This window comes from Lepidothrix coronata, unplaced genomic scaffold, assembly GCF_001604755.1.
Source record: "Lepidothrix coronata isolate B3197 unplaced genomic scaffold, Lepidothrix_coronata-1.0 Scaffold70, whole genome shotgun sequence".
Lineage (NCBI taxonomy): Eukaryota > Metazoa > Chordata > Aves > Passeriformes > Pipridae > Lepidothrix > Lepidothrix coronata.
The window spans coordinates 2,076,140-2,094,722 of record NW_016690250.1 but is presented as its reverse complement, the minus strand read 5'-3'; the positions used below and the strand labels follow the sequence as shown (position 1 = coordinate 2,094,722).

The 18,583-nt window shown below is 35.1% G+C and overlaps 1 protein-coding gene across 1 annotated transcript in view; it reads left to right on the top strand.

Moving 5' to 3' along the window:
• Positions 1-18,583, top strand: part of ASCC3 (activating signal cointegrator 1 complex subunit 3) — a 270,615-nt gene that overhangs the window by 229,384 nt on the left and 22,648 nt on the right. The window contains exons 35-36 of the mRNA XM_017818701.1: positions 573-684; positions 957-1,091. Coding sequence (XP_017674190.1) covers positions 573-684; positions 957-1,091 — 247 coding nt within the window. The remainder of the gene's footprint in view (positions 1-572; positions 685-956; positions 1,092-18,583) is intronic.

Sequence of the window (18,583 nt, the reverse complement as noted above, 5' to 3'; positions counted from 1 at the left end):
TTTTAACTTTGACAATAAAATGACACAGAAATATAACAACAAACACTAACATTTGGATTGGTGTAAGTTTAATTTTTCAAGAGATGTCACTATATGCCTAGTTTTTACTTTCAGAGTTCCAGGATGTAAGAACAGTTGCTCTCCTGGGTGGGTTTTCTTTCTTTCTCTTGAAGTTAAAATGCTAGTACTTGTGTTACTATTGCTTGTCCACTTTCATGCTTATCAGGAAAGTGTACTTATGCAATCAGGAAAATTTTCCCACTAGCACAATATAGCCAGTCCAGTTCTGTTTGTATCAACGTTTCTATTAATAGACAGATAAATTGCCATTTTTCCATATGTACATGCTGGTCTTATGTTGGTTACTACCACAAACCATTTAAGAATTATGAATTTCTTTTTAGTCTTTATAAGCTAATAGTTTTATGTTTAATTGTTTAATGTGGATAGTTGCTGTTCCAAGTATGAGTGTTTTGTAGAAGCCTTGATAGTTTTCTTACAGGACATTATTGTTAGAAATCTTCAGAGTGTAAAAAATATTCATGTAATGCATCTGTTTTCAATTTATCTAGTTACTATAACTTGGATGATGTGAGCCATGACACTATGAATAAGTACCTCTCAAGCCTTGTTGAGAAATCCCTGTTTGATTTGGAATGCTCCTACTGTATTGAAATTGGGGAGGTAAGACTAATCTATGCCTTACAAGATTCAGTAAGATACATGCTCCTAAAAGTTGTGAACAGCAAGATACATGCTCCTTGATTTGAGATGTTAGTTTGTCTATGGAGCTCTTAGTAAGGCATATGTTGAAAATTGTTGTGGCTAAATTATGATGCTAAATCATTTTTGCTGTTCTCTCTTTTAAAGTAGTCTTAACATATTTCACAGTTATGTAGGAACCCTTAATATTGAACCACTTGGCAACTACGTATATTTGATTCCTCTTCTAACAGGATAATCGCAGCATTGAACCTCTGACATACGGCCGTATTGCTTCCTATTACTATTTGAAGCATCCAACCATTGGGATGTTCAAAGAGCAGTTGAAACCTGAAAGCAACATTGAAGAATTGCTCTTAATTCTGACAGTAAGTGCTGATGTTTTCTTAACTTTAACATGCATACTTTTTGACTCTTTAAAGACAGAAGTGTATGAAAAAAACACCCCAAAATAAGGAAAAGCTTTTCTTTCCTGATCTATAATTGAATTTTTTATTGTTTTGAGAAATATACCTGAATAATTTCTGATGTTTCAAGTGTTTCATCAAATCAGTGCATCAAAATTAATTTATACATTTCTTTCTCTTCTTACGTCCCTTTATAAGGACAGGATCTATACAAATCTGATATTTGTCCTTTCTAAGTTAGGTATAATACTAAAATGCCAGAGTAATAACTGTATGTCCTAAATCTGTAGCAGGACCATCACATTGCCCTGGGACAATCTGGAAGATACAGCAACTTTAAGAATTAAGGGAAACACATGGGAGAAACCTCTTTCCTAAAATATCTTCTTATCCTTTTCCCAGACACCTTGAGGTCATAACCTGAAATAACATCATTTCATACTGTTAGTCTAGTGACTGTTTAATAGACAAGTGCAATGCAAGGCCAAAGACACAGTGTACTATGCACTGTGTTGGTATTACATTCTCACCATAAAAGAATCAGGGTTTACTCTGTTTTCCTTTTTAAGTACTTAAGTAGTTATATCTACAAAATCTCCTTTTTCAAAATGCTGTAACTCTACTCGTACACACGTACTGGAAAACAAGAAGTGCCTGAATATTATTCAGGAAAATTTATTTTTGCCCACTTATGATTATAGTCTTTGTTACATTATATACATTATACAAGTGGCCCAAATTCTGTAATATTCTGACTTCCAAGTGTTTACTTCAAAATTTAGAGTCCCATCTTGTAGTATTTATGTATATAACTTTTATATTCATTATTGTTTTGACATGCTGCCAAAAACTCTCTTAGGAGAAATACAAGAAGAAAAGTTAAAATAGTGCTATTCAACAGCTTGCAACTCAACAAAACCTGATTGGCATTTTATGACACTGGGAAAACCACTTTTCTAGTACAGAGACTTTTCTTTCTGATAAATTTGAAATTACTTGCTGCAAACATTCAGAGTTACAGCTCAGAAATAAAGGCCACAGTAATATTTTATAATGGAAAGTGTTAGACAGCCTAAATAGGAGAATTGCTATCACTGACCCTGCAGTATCAGTAGTTCTCTTGTCAGAAAACATTGCAATTATGTTAAATGAAATTCAGTGTACTCATCTGAATTCAAAATGATAATCATCCACAACTCCTATATGTCCTGTATGTAAAATAACTGAAATTTTAGGAAGAAATGTCCACATGTGAACAGAAGTTAAATAATACAATACTGAGTATTCGAGATGAGAGCTTTACTCCAGCTGTCATTAAAATCTCTTCTCTCTAGAGAAAATTTTCTCCACCTAGAAATGTCAGGATTTTTTTTTCTGATAAAATTGGGCGGGGAAAGTTTGAGAACAGCATTAGCAGAGATGGCATTTTGTAGCACTGCCTAAGCTAGTGAGCAGTATATGGAAGAGGAATGATGGAAGCAGAACCTAGTGTTCCATGTCTTAAGTCCTCATGTATTTGAACTGCTTGCATTCAGGAAGCGCAAAAGTAAATGGCAAATATTTCTGTGGTAGGTGAAACCTAGGACCCTACTCTTAGGCAGAGATTGTAAAATTTTAAATTTATTAAGCTTGCTTTAATTCTTTCTAATTTTTTTTCCCTAGAAATATAGTCTTTGAAGCTGTCCATTTACAATCCTAAGAGGAATGAGACTAAAAATAAAATTGCTTAGGGGTCAAAATGTGCCACATGTCAATTTAAAAGATGAAAAGGATATATGAATGCTGGATGCCATTAGAGCTGGCAGTGTTTGCTTACTTTTTATGGGGATGTTGATTTTCATAATTACCAGTGGAACTACTGTTCTGTCTTGTTGAAGGTGTAAATTGAAAGGATTTTTTTCAGTCTGATGTAGTGTTGAAAAGAGTTGCCATTTCAACAGTTATTGCCAAGGATTTTTTTTTCCCCTAAACACTGTGAATTAATGAGTTTTATAATTACAGCAGTTGCTTCACACCTCTATTGTTAACCAATGACATTACATCTGCCTCACTCCACTATTGCCCTCCTCCTTCTTATTGAAGCATTTAGCAGTTTTGGCAATAGGGAATTACATGGCATGGGGTAAGTAGTCTAATTAGGTATAAGTGAAAATCCTGAGGGAAAAGGATGTTTAAAAAGTAATTTGAAGAATCTCTTAATGATGCTGGAACTGAAAGCTGTAGCTCTAGTACAAAAAGGTCTGTTATCATTACAAAACATAATTATAATTGTGATTATTTTTCTGATCACTCAGTTTTAAAGTTTTGAATTTTGGACTGTGTTTTTTAAAAATAACCATTGGAGCATTTCTCATGCAGTTGCAGGATTTTGTAAATGCAACACTTATTATTTGCTGGCATTTTTCATAATCTTGCAAACCTTCAGACATTTACAAGTTGTCTGATGTATATAAGGAAGGCATAAGTGAACAATTTTAACAAAGAAAATCATGATTTTTTGGGTTTGAAATGGGATAATGACCAAATATATATGGAACTTGAAAAGGAGCAAAAGTTTGTTTAAAACGAAACGAGGAAAAAACAAGATTACCTTCAAGAATTCAGAAATTTAGGATTGAGTTAAGGGGTTGAAATCTGAGTTTGATTAAGGGATTTTGAGTTTCAGATTGTTACTTTTGCATGCTAATGGAAGTGTTCAAACATCAGGATTGTTCACCAGTGAATTGTCAAGGAATCTTTACAACTCACCTGAAAAAGTAGTTTTGAGTCATCCTGTTTCTACTGTTGGTGGATCTCTCAAAAAAGTCACTCAATAGCAAGATTTGTTTCCACTTAGTAAAGGCTACTCGTAGTCTTCTGTGGTGCCTGTTCTTTTCTCTGTCTTTATTTTATCTTTTCATTTGATCATCTGCCAGCATTTTGCAAGATCAAATATATTTTTTTCCAGTATGCTGTACGGGTTGAGGTATTCATAAAATGAACAGGAAAATGGCATATAAGAACAACCCCACAGTCATGTTGGAAGTGTACAGTAGTAAGTGATTCAAATAGGTGGGTTACAATCCCCTCACGCTTTCCCTGCTCCTCTTGGATTCAGTTACTTTTGTCACTGACTTGTGCTAGTGGATGTGTATTTTTTTTCTGAGAGAAAATGTTTGATGATTTTCCATAGAGCTTTCTTTAAAACTTTTCTAACCGTGCTCAGACAGTAGCAATCCAAATGAGCTTAATCACTGTTGAGTTATGGTGCTTCTTGCATTAAGTATTATTGATGAGAAAGTGTTCATGAATTATTACTGACAGGCTGGATTTCCCTGAGGTAGCTAAAGACTGTTTTCTTTTATTCTGAAAGTTAGGTGCAGAGATTAAAACAGAGATCTAGGTAAAAAACAAAGAGATACTTTGGGGTGATTCTTGTCTTTTTTCTGCACAAATGTTTTTAAAATCAAATAGAGATTAGTTGTATCTTGATGAAAAAAAGTCTGTCTTGCTGATTGATCAGGATTGTGATGGCTAGATCCACTAGTTTTGTGATTTTTGGTGACTTGTTAGTATACTTACCTTGTTATCTGGTTAATATTTCTATTTACAGAGCAAATAATTTGTCATGCCTGTCCCTACCAGACAGTAAAGAAGAGAACATTATTACCGTCTTTCATCCCTTGTTTTATCCGCATGTTGTCCCTGATTTTTGTTTTTTTTTAATTCGACCTACAAAAGAAAACTAGTTGGTTTTCATGTGTCTACTGCTGTCTTTCATGTAAACTGGTAAGAGATAGGTTTCTTTTGTTAAAAGCTTTCAGGGAGCTTAGAGACAGAACAACATGGTATTTGTGTTATAGCGGGGCATACATGTCTGCCTTTCTGTGATGTAAACATGGACTTGAAAGTTTTTTATCCACATACCTCTTCCCTATATTTCTTTCTGAAAATTGATATGGTCACACTGGCTTGTATTAAACTAAGTAATTTGGAACTCCGCAGAAAATCTGTCGTTGCTGGAGTCACAGATTTGGAAGGTATAAGGAGGAAGTTCATAAAACAGGCACTCTCCATCCCAGATAATAGATAACAAAAGAGTAAAGTTATTAATGCCTTATCTGTCTTTCATTGCCCATTAGATATTTGTACAATGAGATTCTAGATAACTCTATTAACCTGTGGCTTTATTTTCTGTTCATCATCATTGGCACTAAGCAGGGAAATATGTGAGTCTTTGTGAATATTTACACTCTCAGTCTAAAATAATTTTATTTCCATATCACGATTTTATTGCTGGTTTGGTCTCCCATTAAGGGGCCACAAAGGTTTCTGACTGAGTGATAAACCATCTTTTCAACAGGTCCCCAGTTAGGCACCAGGGAAGGGCAAATTAATAAATTACAAAATTACTGTTCAAGAAGAAGCAAATCTGGTTTTTGTAACATTTTCCTGCAAGCCACGGCAAAAAACATTGCTTTTAGGATATTTTAAGATATTATATAAAACTGGGTTTCTGTTCTATAGTAATTGCAGAAAAAAATCAGATTGTTTTTCCTAAGTCAGTAATTTTCTATTTTAAAATTACATTTGTGTTTAATTTAGAAGAAAATAAAGGTGCTACTATGAGTTTCTTCAAGGCATAAAAGCACAGCAAGACTATATTCATTACATTACTCTTTTTGAATATGACATTTCAGTGTCAAGAATAGAAATACTTTATAATGTAAAATTTATATCAGATGAAAATCAATTACGTTACATGCTAACCTTTAAAGAACTTCCATATTTGATTTCACATCTATCGTACTCTCTCAACAATATGAACATGACTGCTGTGGACACTTTGCAAATAGAAAGAGGCCTCAGCCATTATGCATATTTTAGTGACCCCTTGTAATAGAAGAAAACTGTTACCTCTTACCATTAAATCTTTTCTTTGCAATAAATCCATACCAAGGACTGTTCAATGCATAAATTTCATCCTAAACATAGGCATTCCTAGGATCATTTACTTAGTTTTTATGCATTCTATATTCTCTGGATTTTAATATTTTAAAACATTTGTGCTTCAGTTCCCACTTGAAACATCCAGATGGTATCACAGTGTGTTTAATAAAATAGTTTAAATTTGAAAATAGTGTTTGGGTTCATGAAAATAAAACAAAATGTTATAGTCGATTTTAATAGCATCCAAATTTGATATTCAAAAATATCTTGTACGTAGCAGAAAAAGTACTTATATGAATACTCACACACTCAATTAGTCTTGATTTTTCTCTAGTCCCAGTAGATGGAGCAGTTTTTAATGTTACAGTAGTAATTGGATATACTAATTTTTTTCTAACATCATGACACAGCTGTTTCCTATTTTTCTTTTTCCAAAAGATTGTTTGATATTTAGTTTGAAAGCATCATATGCTGCCTGCCTTTCCAGAAAAACACAGTCCATTGGTAAATCAGGCTAACAATGCCCACCACTGACAGCTAACTGAACATGGCATAAGTCTTCCATTTTTATGGCATCAATAAGAAAGAATTACAGTCAAAACCAGAAAATATAAAACTCTCCCATCTCCAATATGCATGACTTTCTAACCTCCGATTAACAGATCTCCTTTTTTTCTTGTCCAGTCTTCTTACTCAATTTCTGTCATTATGTGCCAGTTTAAAAAAAAAAAAAAAAAACCCTGAATCAATATTCAGGAAATTTAAAACCCATTTTAAAGTTGTAGTTAAAGGGTTTTGACATATATTTCCCATGAGGAAGGCCATAAAACAAAAACTGTTATCTTAGATATAATAAAGGTATTTGTTTAGGGTTTTTTATTTGTTTTGATTGCAGTGCATCGTCCAAGGGAAAAACTTCTGAAAGTGTATATAGCTGCAATAGTGGAAGGCAGTAGCCTCAGGCTATATGCCCAGTTCAAACAGCTGCTTTAGTAACTGTTTCTGTCAGAAAAATGAGGAAATAAATTCCTTTAACAGGAGCTATAGGTGCAGTTATAGCAACAAAAGACCCATGCATACCAATGGAAACTATTTTGATGAGCCAGGAGTTGTTACAGTTGTATATGCTAGGGCAGACAGAAGTACTGTCCTGGTCTTGTACTTAAAAACATGAATGTTGGCTGCCATCGGTGGCAAATCAGTGTTTGTCCTTGGTACGTACAGTAGAAGCAAGTTCGTTGATAGCAAGCTTGGTTTAGCTGACTGCTCAAACCTGAAGGCAATTCAACGATGGAACATTTGTTTGTTTTAGCACAAACACCCTTTACTTATCAGTTGGCAGTTAGAATTGTAGCCTTCATCATGCAAGATTTCGAATTATGCATAATTGTGTACATGCAGCCATCTTTTGGAAAGTATTCATATGGAAAATGAAATGGCTTTCTTTTCAGCAGTCTTGTCATATGCCTTGATTTTCAAAAGTAAAATATATTTGTTGAAATGTTTGCATTTGTTGAAACAAAACTGCAGTTCGGAACAGCATCTTTATTAAGGTAAAGCTGAACATTTTATAATTTGCAATACTACTTTGGTAAATGGCTGTGTGTTCTTGTGCCCCAAGTACTCCAGAAGGCAGTCTTATAAGTTCAGTGTGCTTTTAGCAAGTCAGTTCAAGTTCTGCCTTACTTTCTTCCTCTCAATCTGTAAATAAAGCACGATAAGCAAATTTAGGCCTTCTGCAGCCTGCAGTTCTTTTGTCTTCACTGCCTTCTAGGGAACGCCTTTGCTTTTGGTAGAATTATACATTTGTACAATAAATTATAACAGTTAACAATCATATAGCTGATGAATTTGTTTTTACAGAATAGAGTGACACCAACTGGGCCATGCAGACTGCTGTTTAAAGGCACAAAAATGTTTTTGTCTGTTGGCAGAGAAGTTATTGCTTATAAAACTGTTAAGAAAGAAGATGACATATTGTTGCTTGTTCTCTGATTGGAACAAAAACTTCAGGATAAGGATTGGTTTGGCTGAAATAATTACATCATACAAGATTGGTATCCAGCATATATTGTTCCTTTAGCATAGTACTTTAAAAAAAAGGACATAAGAGGATTACTGATCAGTCCTTAATGAAGTATCTGACACTTGTATTTGCCTATTTACATTTCGATTCTTTCTTTGTCTCATTTTCTTTTTTTTTTCCTTATGGGACCTGTCTAGTTTCAGAAATAGAATTTTATTTTAAATGTTGATGTTATGTTCATCAGAGATGAGCTTTTAAGAAATCTGCCTCTTCTTATTTAATAATTACTTAGGTTTGCTACCTGTAATGTTAGAAGAAATTGCAGAGGGATTTTTGCTACTAAAAGGCCTAAACTTTTCTTAGTATTTTGAAATTGGAAATTTGGTGTACCATGGGAAGGTTGCTTTTAGAGAACAAACAGTTGCAGATACTAAACCTCTGCAGCTTAATAAATGTGATCCAGGCATCAATAAAAATATTAGAATTTATGTATCAGAAAACAGTCAAATTATGCACTTTTTAAAGTATTTTTGCCTGCGGTAATGCTCAAATACAGCTTTCCTTAATTTTTAGTAGGTCACTGTCCTATTTCCCATGGAAGAGTCAAATCAGACATCACCAGTTTGATTGGGTTGCCCACATGCCAGCTTCCACTGCCTTCCATTTCTGTCTTCCAGTGGAAAAGACTAACAAGACAGCAGGGATTATTCAAACTACTAATTTTAAGAAAGAGAAACTATCTCAAGTCTATACCTTTCACATTATAGGGTGAGAAAATAGCTAAAATTCCTCTCACAACAGGCCTCTTAAATGTTTCTCCTAGCAAGGTGAAGGAATGTTACCATGTTCTCTTATAATGTGTGTCCATGCATGTCTCTTGACAAAATATTTTTTAGGTGCAACTGATGCATACAGTATTAAAAAATTCTATCTTAAGCATATTAAATCATTGAATGCACAGTATTTTGTAGGTTAAGGAGAGGAATTTCAACTGTTTTATCATTTGCTCAAGGTAATAAGCAATGGTAAACAATATGAGGTATAGATAATAGATAATTTTTTCCTTTGTATATAATTGTCTTAATATTTACTATATGTAGTCATATAAGATGCTAATTTTTAATGCTTCTTTAGCTATAAGAATGCGTGTTTGCTTTCTCTTGATTCACACAGAACAGATGGATGCTTGACTGCCTGCTAATCCACAGCTGGAATGGTTTCAGCGGTTTCCACGTTGCTGGGTTAGAGTGGCTTTTCTAGTGGACTGAGAGGGCAGCAAGAGAGGGATATCATTATTCATCAGTATCCCAGTGGGATCGCTGCCAGCAGAGATTAATTTTTTCTGTTATGCTTGTAAAACAAGCTCAGGTGGAGTCTCTAATCCTCAGGGCACGGGTGGCAGATCAAGGAAGATGCTACAAAGCTAGTTAATTTTCAGATTCTAGGGGAAACAGAAGCTCTGTTAGATGTATAAATACATGATTGCAAATTTAAGTAGCTCAAATCCAAATGGGATCTTCCTAGACATCTGGTCCTGAAAATCTCAGTTTTCTTTGTCTTTTAAAAGAAGTTCTTAAAACTTTACACCAGAGGCAAAATTTCTGCAAGTCTCTTAATCATCAGTTGTCTTTCTGTTTTGGTATTTTTTTTTAATACAGCTCTTACAGTTCACTTTAGATTAATGCCTTTATTTACAGGTCAGAAAGACCTAGTATAAGTCTGTGTAGGAAAACTGAGTTTACAATATTCTCAAAAATTTGTGTGCAGTGAACATCACCAAGAAAAATTATCACTGCGCTAGGAATATATGGTATGTCCCATTCCAGTAACAGCATGTTCTGTTAAGGTCAAGTGTGGTACAAGGGTGTTTTTGCCATGTAATTCTTTGTATCAGACCTGTGGTCATTCATGACAGAAATGTTGATAGAACTTCCTCAAATCAAGCACCCCAAAATGCTCACAGATTTTCTATTCGTTTAATAGACTTCAAAATATTTTTTTTTACTGACTTTTTTGCCTCCTCGGTGATTACCCGTCTTTCTCACACTTGTAATTACCAGTGTTTTCCATCTCTGTATTTCCTTGTAGCCCTTAAGTTCTTCAAAACATTTAGTCAGATTTTCAAGCAATGTTAATCCACATAGCTACACTGAAATGAGTGGAGATGTGCCAGTTTTTATCAGCAGGGAACTACCCTTATTGAAATTTACTTGCAGCAGCTGTCATTTCCTCTTAGACTTGTGTTTTTTTATTATAATATTAAACTATTTTCATTTAAAAGTGATCAGAGTTAGACCAGTAGCACTGGCTTGCTGAAAAGACATTGTTCATGTAGGCACCTTCCAAGTTTCCCATATATTTCTGCCAGTTCGTATTGTTCTTCTATTATTCTGGCCTTGAGCCTCTCTTGAACAGAGGCTGCTACTCATTTCACCACATGTTGACAGGTATTCACGCCTGTGAACTTTTTATTCCCTTTTGTCTCTGGTCACATAGTAGTCTAGATCCAGAATTTAATCCAGTACAAAAATGCAGCAGTGTGCATTTGCGGCTCCCCACTAGGGGAGCTACCACAGGTCAGCAGATTTGAAATCCAGTTTTCAACACACAGAGCTTTTACAGCTTGCCATTAACATATACAGTATACATGGGCCCCATTTCACATAAAAAAATTAGTAGCACTCCTGTCTCCATGCAGAGTAGCATTAACTTAATGCAGAGATCTGTTAACTTCTTCCCTGGGTCTGGGCTCTGCACTGGAAGATCCCAATGGAGGATCAAAGCCAAAGATGGAAAATGACTGATCGCTTTCCCAGGAAAGCTCTGTGCCAGGATTTGCTATTACAATTTTTATTGCTATCATCATCTCAATCAGTAGTTGGGCCAGCTAATTCAGCCAAGCTCAGTTTCAAAATGTGGACAGACGTCCAAATGGAACTGAAGTAGATTTCTCATGACAATCAGACTTTTGAATGTATACTCGAAGAGGTTTTCCCAGTTTTGTGTTAGCACATTACTGAGTTCAAGCACTGAAAAGCTTTTCTGTATTAGTGCAATATAATCAGTTTCAGTACAGCCAGAACCAGTCAGTTTTAAATCTTTCCTATAATATGACTTGAGATTACAGGGAAAGTAAGTTGTGGGTCACTGCCCTATCTAGGTTTTAAGATTAAAAATAAATGGAGTGATGCTAACACATGCAGAATGTGCTGGTTCAAAGCATTCTCACGAGAAGTAATCAGAAAAGTCAGACCTATTGGAGAGGCAAAAACTCAAATATACCATTTACAACAATAAAATGGAACAATTCTCTCACATTACGATAATTCACTTTATAAATGGAATTATAACATTCCATTTATATTTCTTTGCTGTGGTCAAAGTAACTTATTCTAGGTGAATAACTTAGAAACCTGAGAGGGAACTAAAGCCATATCTATGAAAGTTGTACAGGCTTAATACTATGAAAGTACCTGTACATTCAGGGGAAAATGTATTTTTAGAACAGGTTTTATTAGGACTGACCAAAAAAAGTAGCGCCTAGTTCTGGTTATGATCATAACCTTTATGAAATATGGATTGTGAGAGTTAGAACTTAGTAAAGTATGCAACTTAAAAAAGAAATTATCCTGAAACAGAATAGTTCTCTAAATATATTATTTAACATTTGGTAAAATAATTGCAACAATTGTATTATCTATTACTGTATCTTCCCCTACACTGAAACTCAGCTTCTCTAATATGCTTAGGAAACTAGAAAAGACAGGGAAAATCAACTTTCAAATTAGTACAGAACTCCTAAGAACTTGTTTCCCATGTCAAATTATTGTTATTTTATATAATCCTCCCTCTCCTGTGTGCCAGCATGCTTGTATATTCTTTTATCACCTCCATGCTGAAGCAGAAGTCTGTAATTTAACTTGGTACTTTAGAAGTTCCCAGATCTGCCAGGTCACTCTCTGCTACTGGTAGCTAATATTGCTGACCTCCTATTGCTCTGTGCTCGGTGGCAAAGGTCTTTTAGACTCCTGACCTCTGGTCATCAGGAATGTCATCAGTAGTTTGTAGTTTGGATGTTTTAAGTAAGAAGTGAACTTGTGAAATCTAAACCCTTCAGGGTGTTTTTAAGTGATCACTCAACTGTTTCATGGCCCTAGGTTGTACTTTTTATAATCTCTGTAATTGTAAAATTTGTGGTGTTTATCATATGCAGCTATGTAAAAGCAAAAATCAAAGACTTGTCTGTTTAAAGTGAAAAGTCTGAGAATACAATTAGTATATGATTTCTCTGATCGCTAGTATGATAACTTTAAAAGAATTGTAAGAACTTTTAACTTATATGTTTCTATAATCTATGCCCATTGCAGAAATGTGCCCATTTTAAATCCTGAAAGATAGTTACAAACTAATGTTTAAAACATAATAGATTTGCATAATTGCATGTTGATGGGTTTTACAACTTTCTCTCTTCAACTTCTCATGCTCAACTGGAAATTTCCAGTATCTGCTCTGATGAGTCTTAAATCTGGAGACAGAGCCCAGGGTAGCCCATCCTCACTGTTTTGCTCTTACCTAGTTAATTGGATTAACTTTACTATTTGAATTCTGTATTTGTTTTTGTTTTTTTTTTGACACATATCTATTATATCTAAAAGTGCATTTAACACTAATTAGGTAATAAATTAAAAAAGTTACTATTTGTTTCAAAAAGATATTGAGTAGGTCTTTTTCCTTGGACAGTGTTCTCAATCCTACACATATCTGTTTTCTTCTTGTCATTTTTCCAAAAGTAGAGAGTGGAGAATACTCTGATGGAGTACTAGAGAAGTGACAAGATCATTTTGCTATTACCCAAGCTGGAGTGGAGTGTTAGGGCAGACAGAGTCCCCAGTGAGGGTATGCCCTTTTCCACAGCCAGGGACAGCTGCTGCCTAGGGGCTGTGGCTTTGACTCCTCTGGGCCTCAGCGGCTGGCAGAGGGCTTTGCTTTCTGCCACTCCTCCCTGACAGCCACCAACCCTGGAAAAGAAGGAATGGGAAGGCTCCCATTGGAAAGGAGCTGCCCTGCAGTGTTGGTTCCAATATACTGGGTGCCATTTGATGGCACTGCCACATATGCATGCAGTTGACAAGGAGAGATATTATACAGTAGATGAAGATTAGGAGCCTATTTATAAATATGGTGTCTGTGTTGAATTACAGTATCATGTAGTAAATATATTTTCATCTTGCTTGAAAAATTTTGTTGTCTTCTTTTGCATCATGTTACGCCATCTTTAAGATCTCTACAAATCTTCAGTCTGCTCTGTGGTTTACCAGAGCCTGCCAGGCTACCCTGGAAATCTGAAATGCTACTTCTGCAAAGTTTCTCTTAAAAGTATATTTTTACATGGGTAAAATAGAGTGAGCTGGTAGAAATGACAGGGATTTTTGCCTTTTAGTCTATAACATGAATCTTGAAAACATGCATCATGCTTGTTCTTAAAACCTATAACTAGTAACATATGTTTATAACTGTCTTTTAACAGGAATATTGTCCTAGACCTTTTATGGCTAAGATTAAAAAAACACCCAAATGCTTTAAACTTTGGAAGTTGGAATTGTGTCCTATAAAACTGAGACCAAAACACATACATTTATAGGCTACCAATAAATAGGAGTTTATAATGGAATCACTAACAAAGTTAAACTTTTCAGAGCAGTAATTCTAGCAAGTACTTCTCCAATTCCATTTTTCAATCTATTTTCCTTTTTGATATGAGCTGAAAAACAAGTTTTAATTCAATTTGGTCTTCTTTTCTTCTTTTTCCTCTTTTTAAAGCACATATTTCCTCACATTTATTTGTTTTCTGAATATAAATGTAAGTTTGATTGTGTTCTAGCTGCCTGTCAGGATAAATCTGTGTCAATTTAACGTCTTTGCTTATAAGTCAAACTCAGATTTGAAAATGTGATGATAAAATATAGTATAAATATGTTGGTTAATTTAAATCATTTTCATAGTATATGGCTGTGTCATTCCTGTGTCAGATAATATGGTCTTGTGCTCCTGGGAGGAGCATGAGCAAAGGAAGATTAACTTGGGAACTTAAGAAATTTTTTTATTTTCCTGATGGTACAGGTAGCAGGATCAAATGAGATTTTAGTCAGCACACGAGTGGAGATATATATGTGTATGTATAAAAAATGGAAATAATTTCAAATGGTTTTAAGTACAGGAGCTCAAGTATCCTCAAAGAAAGAATTTGTGAATCTGTTATGAGACAGACCCCATTACCTAGCTGCTCACAAACTATCAGTCCTTGTTATTTCTCTATTTTGACCATGCTACATGTCTCCATCCTATATTAAGGATAATATAATAATGGCCAGTCTTCGCGAGCGAAGATTTGGGAAAGGTCATTAACCCTTCGAGCCTGCACAGTGGATTTTTTAGGTGAGACCCAGCGTGCGCTGAACTGAGCCCACCCTTTAATCCTGAGGTTCATCTGCCGGGGCCGAGCAAGCTTGGACAGTGGCAGTGAGGTCCCCAGGACATAGGTTTGTTTAGAGTGACCTTCTCTTAGATGGATTGCCACACAGGGCTAACGAGCTCCATCTGCCCGGGGGGCTGGGAATCGAACCCGGGTCGCAGCGGTGAGAGTCCTGCACCCTAACCACTAGACCACCAGGGGCCCCTTAAGGATAATATAGATATCATCCAAATGAGGAGAGTTACAGTCTGCTTTAAATTTTGCATTCCAGCTATTTCTTATACACTGTAGCACAGTGTGGCAGGTCAGGACGGTGTAAAAGAATACTCTGTGTCAATCTGTACAATGGCACACAAGACAAAAGCCAATTATGTAATAATATTGTTGTTGAACTTATATATGCCTATCCAGTTACCCAAAAAAAATTCTATTTGTACTTGCAAAAATAAGTTGCATATTGGCATACCTTAGGACTTGTGGTAGCAGAGAACTAAAATTTACTTCATAATGTATTATTAGTATATGCCTATCCAGTTACCCAAAAAATTCTATTTGCACTTGCAAAAATAAGTTGCATATTGGCATACCTTAGGACTTCATAATGTATTATTAGTGTCAACTGCAGAACAGCCATGAAAACTCCCCACATTTATTTATTGCGGCTTATTTTTATTTGTTCATTTTGTGCAAAAATGATGATTTTTGCAGTCTTTCAGCATGTACTAAGACTACGAGAAGCTTATGTAATTTAAACCAAGTTTCAGGTAAAGAGACTGCAATTACTCTATTAGCTAAAAATGATCTTCATCTTTCTCTTTTTTATTATTTTGGTAGTTACTTTTAGTACTAGTTTACTGCAAGATTTTTTAATACTTTAGCTTAACAACTGTTAGTTTTTATAGCAAATTTTCTCAGAATGCTTTTCCTTTGTTTCTTCATCAGAAACTTCAGAGAGAGCAAAGCACATTGCAAGTTTATTAAAGTTGAGAATATGGTGTGTTTGGGTTCACAGTATCTATATAAAGAAAAGGAACATACAGGCAGTCAGTCAGTTCTAGGGCAGTTTCAGTAACAACATTGCTAAAGAAAAGACTACTGGTTCAACTCTGGAATGTGAGAAACTATTTTTGGTTTATTTTAGACCCTCATTGTTACAATTTAATCAACTGCTCTTTAAAGTCTAGAACTCATTAACTTTATAAGTTTTACTGTTCCCATGACTGAACTTAACTTAAAATATTCAAGTTTACTTTAGTTGCTCACCTTGATCCTATTTCTGTCTGTGGTCCACAAGTATCCTCTTCTTTTCTGTAGGCAATGTGGCAAGATGTAGTTACTTGAGATTTAAAATATTTTAGAAGATTTACACGTAGTATAAGTTTATAGTTCAGCTCTTACTATAAATCAGTAATGCCAGCCAAACTTACACTTTTTGTGGGTAGAAAGAAAATCTGGGGTTTTTTTAACTCTATGGACAGTGTGAAGCATAGTACTCACCATGTTGGGTACTTTGTTTAAATTTTAGTTTGGTCTGACTCCTCAAATGCCTAATAGAACCACAAAACTGCAAAAGGTAAATTTTAGAATAGGATGAGTTGTTTACTTTTAGAACTATTCTAGTAGTTTAAATAAATGGTAAGTTGCATATTTGGAACACAATGTTGCAGACAGTGCTCTAAGATGAATCTGTGGCTGGTGTTATGCAGGAAACAGAGTTCAATTACCAGAATAGCCCTTTGGCCTTATAGAATGTAACTGTTGAGTTTATGCAGGCCTATGTGTGACATTTCTCCCCGGCAATGCAAGTTACAGTCTCCTATATGACCATCCTGCATCACATACAGGTTGAATTGTAAGTCTGAGAGGACTTTTACACCCTTGAAATGATGCAGCAGTCTCCAATGCCCAAAACAAGACATTATTGGGAAAGTCCATCACAGAAATGCAGGCGAGATGTGACGTGACTACCAAATGCACAGTTGCAGAAGCCGTAGCTAAAATTCCTAGTTATCTCCTGGTGTACTCCGAGTTATGAATAACTGTGTAGGTGCTGGTAAACATATTATTTGCGCATGGGCTGGAACACTCCTGATTTAAGAGAAGGAAATGGGAAAGTGAAAAATGCAGAGCAGTGTTTTGTGGTTTAACTATGAAGTTTGCATTGAGTTTCTGGACTTCAGAATGAAGATTAATGATTGATACGTAATTTGATCTGTTTCCTCACCCATGGAAGTAAGAACGGTGTTCAGATACAGTGTACTAAAACCATACATATTATATATTGTGTGGAATAGTTGAAGCTACAGCCTTTGCAGCACAGATTGAGATTCACAGTGAAAAGGAAAACTAAAATGAAAAAATATTGAGTGAACAGCAGGGCCCATTTGAGGTGATTACAAAGGATGTTTCTTTATTCTGTCTTTTCTTGTGCAACCTGAAAACAGTAGCGGGGGGTTGCAAGCAGAGTTCATCACAGAGTTGTCAATCACTGTCATTTAACATTTTGCAATGGAAGATGTCTTTATTCAAGGACAGCTGGGCAAATCAGAGAAACAGATTTGCAGTTAGTAGTCTGTCCAGCCTACACTAAGCAAACAAGGACAGGGCAGACATACCGGCCTCTCACATAAAAATATAATGGACTCTGCTGACCTCAGTGCCCTCCATTCAGCTTCATTCTCAGTTGTATAAAAGCTTCACTACCCATTCTCAATTTCCTTTAATTACCTACATGATGCAGATAAGAAAATGAACCTTACTTACTTACAGTCAATGATCACAAACAGGAAATTAAGTAGGCAAGTTGTTTAAAATAAGAAGAGTGTTTTCGAGGTAAATAAAACATGTGCTGGGGAAGAATTAGGGAAAATGCATTTTCAGGGCATTGGAATGACTTGGCTGATCCTCCTTCTTTCTGCTACTTTAAACTGCAAAGCAAAATTAAGTAAAAATCTCCTTGGTAAATATTATTTAAAATATCTTTGAAGGAGAATCCAGTTAAATAAAAAGCGTGAAGCAAACATGCAGAATTCTATAGGGCTTAAAAAGATTGTGACCTTAGGTTCAGAGAATAAATGACCACAGTTTTCACAAGAGATCTAGCAGAGACATCAGGATTAAGCAGCAGTTGTCTTTATTCAGTCTTCACTTCTACTCTGCAGTTGAGATATGAAATAAACTAATGACATTCTGATTTTCTTTCCAAAACTTAAATTGTCTAATACTTACCATTCTTTTTATATTAATATCAGTTTAGACATAGTTTCCTCATGCCATTAAAGAAAAGAGAAAATTTTGTCCTGTCAGTTTTCAAGGGATGAAAAACAGTTATCTAACTCTTTTTAGGAAATGCCAAAAAAGGTTCTATGTGTTAGAATATTAATAAGCAGATACGGTACTTTGCAAGTCAATTAGGTAGTTCTAGTAGGTGTTCTAAAATTACCCTTTTTCTTTGCCTTACTCTTTACTGGTTACTGTTGCAAATATTTCATTAATGTGGATTTGGAGGAAGTCTGACTGGAGATTGAAGACTAAAATGCATAATATTGAATCTGTAGTTTAAGAGGAGTATAAAACCCTGAACACTTTAATTTAATGGTTTCTGCTAAGCCTGTAGTTTGGAAGACATTGCCCTTCGGGCTACCCAAATGACTTTTTATTTTATGGCAAAAGAAATACACTTTCTTAAATTCCAGATGGAAAAGATATCGCATATTATAAAACTCTTACTTTATTTGCAAGTTTTCTACTTTAGAAAGATCATTCTCGTTCCAAACAATATATACACATACATGCACAAGAGGATTTTGCGGAGGAAAAAAAATTGCCAATTAAGTCAGAAGAATTACTCTTTAGCCTAAATTATCGTTCTTAAGGTGCTTCTGTTGAACTTTCTTTCAGAGACAGTGAGTTTCCCTAGCAGGAGAATTAACATCTCTGCTCAGGCTACTAGAATAGTTGTACTTGCTCCTCTCAGCCCCACGGATATTGCTACTCATAACTGCATTTAGATTACATGTTGGTGTG